Source organism: Geospiza fortis, unplaced genomic scaffold (assembly GCF_000277835.1).
Source record: "Geospiza fortis unplaced genomic scaffold, GeoFor_1.0 scaffold101, whole genome shotgun sequence".
NCBI classification, from domain to species: Eukaryota; Metazoa; Chordata; class Aves; order Passeriformes; family Thraupidae; genus Geospiza; species Geospiza fortis.
In genome coordinates, this window is record NW_005054388.1 from 778,571 (window position 1) to 786,172 (window position 7,602).

Consider the following 7,602-nt stretch of genomic DNA (forward strand, 5'->3'; position numbering starts at 1 on the left):
TATGCACACAGATGTACAAGATACTCCACTCTACTATTAAAAACTTCTGCCCCTGTGTATGTCCTAGAGACTGGCCAGAAAATTACAGAAAATTATCTTAAAATAATTATTAAGAAACTCAGGGCCACTGGCCATGTGTGCCAAAGGGATATTAGTCAATACAGACCAGCTTTGACAGATGAGATTTAGGAGATCCCATTTCCTTCACTTTGGCAGCAGACTGAGGTTGATCAGCAGTAAGAGCCAAAATAAAAGCAGCCAAGCCCCAAACTCATTCCTTTTCCCAGCTATAACACAAGAAAAGCCAGCCCAGAACAAGAACAAATTACAGCTTGTCCAGTACCTGGTGTCTGTAAGAGCTCTGGGCAAGGCAAGATAAGGCACAGCTCCTGCAGAAAGCTAAAAGGATAATGTGATCAGGCCACCCCACTAACAAGAAGGTTTAAAATGATGCCACCAAGACTGAAAACAGCACTGAACCATTCAAAGTGCAAATAAAAACATGTAAGAAAACCAGGCTTCCAATCCAATGGTCTCTGAAGTTAACAAACTGCAGTCAGAGCTGCTCAGTTTAGAAACCCCAGATGAGAGACTCCTGCACTACACACATGGAACACATCTTTTTCCCTGGTCAGCAGCCAGATCAATGCTGCCTTTTGAGTCAACTTCAGCCTCTAAAAACTGCAGCAATATTGTTCTCCCTGCAAGTGAAGTTTCCTAAGCTGGGGTCTCCATTCAGAGGGAACACCACCCATGACTGCAGGCTGATGTGCCTGGAGAACAGAAGCACTGGAATGACGTGGCTGTAACTCCACTTGGTCCAAAGTAGGAGAATCCACATGGAGAGTCCTATCATAGCTGTACAAGCACACAGTTACCCTCCTCCCTGAGCAGATAACACTGACAGCACATAGGTCATGCACATATTTTCTCTTCATATCACTGTAAGCTTGGCCATGAGCACATCCTCCAGAGAAAGTTTGCTTAAGTGATAACACCTATCTGACATCAGAAAAATACACAGAGACAGGAAAGATAAAAAAAAAAAAAAGAAAAATGTCAAACAGGGTGCAGAAGTCAGCAGCCAGATCTGTCTGCTCAAATCAGACTGGTTCAGAAAGGACAAACTGTCACCCTTCTGACTGGGGGTTTAATGCACAGGAATGAGAGGCAGCAAGCAACAGCAAAGAGCACAGCAGCAAGTGAAGAGTGGCCCAAGAGCAGAAAGAAGTAGCAAAAACATTCACACAAGAAGCAAGAATATCTTTTAAAAGACACACAAAATGAAGGGAGCAAGCTGGTTACACATTAGCTCTGTCTTCTTGCCTTTGAAGAGGATGGTCAAGCTCCTGCTGCTGTTTTGAGAAACTTCAAACCTTGTTACACAGCAGCATCTATGCTCTCCTCACACAGAGGCAGGTGAGAAAACTCCAGGCCTACAGATATTAGCTTTGGGGTAAGGAAAAGAAACTGCCTTTTTGGTTCAGGCTTACAAAAGCTACACTTCATCCATTCATCTCTCCCTCACTCAGCTCCCTCAGCCTTCATGTGCCTACAACCTCCTCCTCCTCCTCTTGTGGAGTGAGGAGATGCTTGTACTCAGTGCTGCGCCAGGTCCTTTAACCAAATGTCTCCTGGCCTGTTCAGTCCTCCTCCATTCTCTCACCAGCACATCCTAACTGTGATTGCCTCTTTGTCTGCATGTCTACACTTGAAGATTCCTCCCCCCAGAAAGGACAACCATGAACGGTAACAGGTCTGTGGAGGAAAGGTGCCAGCACTCTGAGATGTGCCTACAAGAGCAAGGGTCTCACTCTACTGCTGGACAAGTGGCAGACTGACTCTGCCAATGCACTGTGGCACAGGGTTCTAACCCTGGAGAGTCTGGTCAATGGGAAACAGCAAAGGGACACCTTGGTAGCTACATGGAGCTCTCAGAGGCATGGAAGATTCTCTGTGAGCAAGGCCTTGCATTAAAGGCACTTTTTGCCATGCTCTGCAATGAGGCCCTGGACCCACCAGAGCCCATCCCTCTCCTGGCTGTGCACAGCCTACAGATTTACAGGTGAGTCTTTTGTCAAGAGTCTTCAGCCATGTAGCAGCCCTGGTTAATGTGTTACCTACAGAGTCTGCAGCCTTGCTGGGCAGTAAAGAAACATTGTTCTTTTATTCAAACCACATAAACATTCTTCATACTCATCTGTGGGGCAGGCACAACTCATCTCTTGGCACACCTCTCCTTGCTGACCTGCACTGGCTGAGCTGCTCCTGCCTCTCACTCCAAAGACACAGCAGCAGCATGGAGCTGGCCTTCTTGTGCCTACACAGAGCCTTTGAGCAAAGACAAAAGACAGATTACCTTGTGCCTGCTGTAAATCACAAGCAGGCTACCGCAAGTTTGCAAGTGCATGCCAGTGCCACTGCAGTCACCTCAGATTTACCAACTGTCCCCATTCCAAGGAGGGCCATCCCCATCCTACAGCCATGTGCTAGAATCAGATGGACAGCCCTGTTCTTCCCAGCTCCCAGAGAGTGCAGCTACACAGCTGTGCCATGCTTGGTGCCCCCTGCTCAGACCTACCTGGGAATTGACAAGACGAATTGTTGTCTTCTGCCCCACATCATCCTGGAAGCCCCTGACAGGAGCCCCGTTGAAGCGCAGGACGGCGTCGTGGCTGTCTGAAAGCCAAACAGAGGGAAAACCTGTGAGCCAGCAACTGGCTCTGAGTGATACCACAAACAAGTGACATTATTCACCTGCACTTCTAATACAGTCTGGTAAACCCCTAACATCCAGAAGGAGCAAGTCAGACTCTTTGGAGGAAGTTGTGGCTTCAACTTTATGATCAATACACATTTTAAAATCTACTCTCTAAAACTACAACTAACTGCCAGGTTGAGAGCACAACCCTAGCACTTGCTCTCCCTCTTCCTCCTTCCAAACACTTTACCAGGAGATAGACTAACATACAATTAATTTACCACATGGCTGACTGCAAACCAAGAAACTAGGAAGTAGTAGCAAGCCAGCATCCTCTCTTCCAGCCTGGAGGTTGACCAGCTCCAGAAACATGCACACCAACCACAGTGGAAAGCCAAGCTGTCCTCAGCCTGCCAGCATGCCTCCCACTGCTGTGCCTTCAACAGACACAGCTTCTTACATGCCTTGGGATTCACTGCATTTTCCTCTCCTGGCATCATCTCTTAAGATAGCACAGCACTCCCCCAGCCCCTCCTCTGCCTTGGCACAGCCAGCCAGGCCCCTGTAACGTGCTGGAGTCAGGCTGCTGCTGTGGCACCAAGGGAGGCTGTGCTTGTCAGCCTGGCTCCTCCCTGCCTTGTGGCTGCATTTGGGAAGGAAACGTTCCCTGTGATCAGAGGGGCTGAGTTAAGGAAGCAGGGTGATCTTTCCTGCATTCACACTGAGGCCACATGACTGCAACACACAGCACCTGCAGCAGGGTCTGTGGGAACTGCCAAGCTCCAGGGCAGAAGGACCCACCTGGTCCAGAACTGGGTCTTTTTGAGATCATTTTCTTGAAAATGGGAGTGTTCTAACAGGCAATGCTGGAGCATCAGTAATCCCTGGCAGCAAAGACTGATTTCTCAATTTTATTCTCCTGGACGAGTGGGACTTCTTAAGAGCCCTTCCAAAGCACCATCCAAAAACCAAGAAAGCTGATGTTTCTGGAAAAAAGTGTCTCCATGCTGAGAAGTGGCTCTGCAGCTTCCACTACAGATCCTTAGCTCCACATCCTGCCTTGCACTAACACAATCCAGAGTTATGATTTCCCCATCTATAACTTCAGCCAGACACCAAGCATTCCTATGCCCCAAGTGTGCACATTAAAAGGGTGTTTAGTGACTGCTCAGGCACAGTAGCTGGCTCTCTGTCCCCAGGTGCTTGTGCTATACTCAGTATCTCTCACATCAGATTTTTCAGTGGCAATTTATAACCCTCAGTAATACCAAGAGCCCAGTAAAAGGTGGTTGTTTACAACCTTGTGCTGCTCTGCCAGCCTCCCTTCCTTTACCTAATTGCTCATTTGCTATCTTAATATGATTAGATAGAACAAATATTTCATGGAGTTATTACTCAGCAATCCATTGTGCTCATTCACACAAATACTTCATTTTAAGCTTCATTTAGTACCTTTTAGACAACTTCCTCCAACACCACCAGAACATTTCCTACATGGAAAAAGTGGGAAAAACTGCACAGAAATACACTGAATGCTCCTGAATCCTTAATACTCCCCCTGCCTAGCTCAAGGCTGCAAGTGCTCAAACTCTGCAGAAGCACCAGCAGAGTTAACTGCTTGAGCAGAAGGGTGAAAGTTTGTGACCCAGGCCCAAGAAACACAGGGCAAGGACAGCAGCAGGGGTTAATGGCATTTGCCTCGGGCACACTACACAGTGACCTCCCCAGCATCCATCCCTTGTGATCTGGAACAAACCAGTGCTTCAGTGTGGGGAGGGCTCAGACAGTGGCTGTGGGAACAATGACAGGGCTTTGCCTGTCTGACATCCAAAGCACAGCCTGTCCCACTTGGCTGCTCCCATACCCAATGCAGAGGTGCAGGGACTGCATTCCAACCCTCCAGAACATCAGCTCCCACTCCTGTGAGGGTCTCCTTCCAGAGGAACAAGCACTGGCAGCACTGCTGGAGCCTAACACAGACAGCCGTGGGCACAAGGCAGCTGAGCTGGGGAGGCTGTTCAACAGGAGGTCACTTCTGTGCAAACCTGTATCTCTGAGCTCCAAGAGGCACCCAAACAACCTGAGACAGGTGCCTGAAGGAAAAGGAAGAACTGCTTTCCCAAGTCTTGACCCATCTCACTTCAAACACTCCTAAGAGGCAGAAACAATTACACCAACCAACTCCCACCTGCAATTTGTACCAGGAGGCAATGCTGTTCTTCACTGCATATTTCATAGCATTTTAGCACACTTCCAACTGCTCAACCTCACTCTAGCTCCTGCTCACCTGCCTGTGGACACAGAGGAGTCTGGGGGAGAACTTCTGAGCAAGTACTCAACACTGTCTCCCACGAGGGACTATGATTCTGAAGGCTTTGCCAAGGTTCTCCATGAATGATGCATTAAAATCTATCCATCTACCTGTTTCAGGAGATGAAGGCTACTTACAGCTTAGTGCAGGCCAAAGGGATCTGAGCCAGCAGACAACTTACGAATACACCAAAGCCTGCAAACAATTTCCACTTGAGAGAAAACTCCCAGACCTTAAAAGTTCTCCTTCAGTGAAGCTACAGTTCAGCAAAGCGTGAACCTTAACTGAGCTCCAAACACCAAAAAATGAAGCAAGCTGAGGGAGCTGCAGGCTCTGGAGAATTTTCTGCCGGGTACAAAATGCTGAGTTGACTGAAGAGTTGGTTTCCCCAGCAGGCTGCTTTTGTAAAGACACAAAACACTTTGGCATCAAAACATGTTTCTTTATAATTCACAGTAAAAGACCAGAGCTTTGGCAGTTATTAATTAATGCTTTAATTCAGGTAAATATGGTCAGATGAGACTACAAATGGTCTTCTGGGCCACTCAAATTCAGCCAGCTGCCTTATGGCTCAGAATGAAGCAGTACCACTTCTGGAAAGCCCTGAGCAAGAATTACAGAATCATTGAGGCTGGAAGGGACCTCTGAAGCTTATCTGTGCCCAGTCCTCAGCTCAACACACACTGCTCAGGGCTATGTCCAAAGGATTTTCCCCCTTTACCATTTTCTTCAATTTCTTCTCTGAAAATATCTTCCAGTATGAAATTTTTTCTGTCTGTGCCATAAGCATTACACAACCCATCCCAAGCCCTCTCAAGAAACAAACACTTGAGAAACCAAGACTGCTCTCTGGTATCCAATATTCATGTGACCCTTCAGTGATGCCAACAGGATCACAAAAACCAAAAGGACTTGCTAGAATAGAGCTACCTATTACTCCCATCTCCAGCTAGGCTGAAATATTTACTGACTTTAGAAGTTTAACATTTCCACTTGTTTTAAACACCTTTGAGCACAAGAGATTTATCAGTAAGAGCATGACAGCAGGTTACTTCTACTCAACCCAAGTTATAAACAATGATATTTGACTTCATGCAAACTGAAAGATACCAACCTATTTCTTGTCCCAAGCGAGATGATTTCAGAGAGCCTGCTGAGGACACGACAGCACAGCGACCCAGGTGTCCCACTGCTTCACTGAAGCTTTTCCCTGGCAGGTACTGCAGCCACTCAGAGGTACCAAAAGGCCCATCAGACCTCTGGATCATGGTCACATTGACTCTGTCCCGCAGCTGGCACAGCAGCTTCTCTGGGCTGAGCTTAGCATTCCTCTTGCCATTGTAAGTCACATTGTACTTGTTCATGGCCAGGTAGTTTTTCCTGACCTTCTGCAGCCTGGGTATGAGATTTTTGGATGAGCTGTCCTTATCCCATACCTTCCCAAAGGCTGCTTTCTTGGACTTTTCAGCTGTTTCAGAGGTGCTGCCTTTTACTTTGTTTTGAGTACCAAGCCATATTTTGGATACCTGCCCCAGTTCACTGGCTGCTTCATGGAAAAGGCCTTGTGATTTAACAGTGTTCCATTTCTCCAAGCTCCTGTGCCCCTGAAAATCATCATTCCCGGTCTTCAAAGGATCATAGTAGCTTCTTCTGGTTTCTCTCCACAGGCAAACTGTCAGTGCTACCAGGACCACCACAAGGACACACATGAACTTTTTCAACACATTGATGTGAACCATAGTGCACGGTGCATCCCCAGGTGGGACACTGGAAGCTGGCCCTGGGAAAAGGAAACAGCTCAGTCAGGGCTGCAGGCACAGGCACAGGTGAAATCATGGAGATCTGTATGCAGTGGGAGGGGAGAGAGACAACATCAGGGTAATGCTAAAATTTCAGCCTGTTCAAAGATCTCATTTCAAAGTCTACCACCTCAAACACCAAAACAAAGACCTGAGCTGGCTATCAGCCATCACATGCTATGTAATGGTGACCTGAGGCCACTGCCACTCAAACCTTTTTTCTACTCCCTCCCACAAGTGACAGCCAAATTTAACAATGCCAGTATCATACCAGCAAGCAGGGTAAGTCTCCACATTGCTTTGCTTCATCTCCCATCCCTGACAGTCAACATCCAAATGCCAACAAACGCACTTTTTACTTGACCGCAGGCTTTGCCACTAATGTAGAACATGCTAAAGCATAGAACTGGAAAGAAAAAAAAAAAAGCTCTGAGTTCATGAGCACCAGGAGCTTCACCAGCCTGGTACTTTGGTGACTTTGCAGGGAACTGCTGCAAGTCTGCAGTGGGCTGAGTGCACTGTCAACACCAAACCTCACTGAACACCTGCTGGAAGCCAATTAAGCCCCAGTATTTTTGGGACATGTTTGGGCTCATAAATGCACTTGGATGAACATTACTCCAGGTAAGTTACCTCTGGAGAAAGCAAAGCCAGATGCTGTTGTACAGCACTGCCTGTTCTCCTTTGCACTGCCTCACACTAGCAGATACCTCCAGCTCCCATCATGTCAGAAAAGTGGGAATCCAATAGGATGACTGCCCAAAAAGCAGCTCAAACAAAGCTGATTTATT

At 47.3% G+C, this 7,602-nt stretch overlaps 1 protein-coding gene across 3 annotated transcripts in view; it reads right to left on the reverse strand.

Annotated features, from left to right (window-relative positions):
* ST6GAL1 (ST6 beta-galactoside alpha-2,6-sialyltransferase 1) overlaps window positions 1-7,602 on the reverse strand; it is a 30,248-nt gene that overhangs the window by 7,673 nt on the left and 14,973 nt on the right. For 2 of the 3 annotated variants that reach the window (XM_005425512.2, XM_031060707.1), the window contains 2 exons: window positions 6,127-6,792; window positions 2,582-2,679 (listed from right to left, as the gene is read on the reverse strand). In XM_005425512.2, the coding sequence (XP_005425569.1) occupies window positions 2,582-2,679; window positions 6,127-6,751 (723 nt within the window). In that variant the 5' untranslated portion in view covers window positions 6,752-6,792. Of the gene's footprint in view, window positions 1-2,581; window positions 2,680-6,126; window positions 6,855-7,602 lie in introns of all 3 variants that reach the window. The other variant, XM_031060706.1, reaches the window with a different exon arrangement.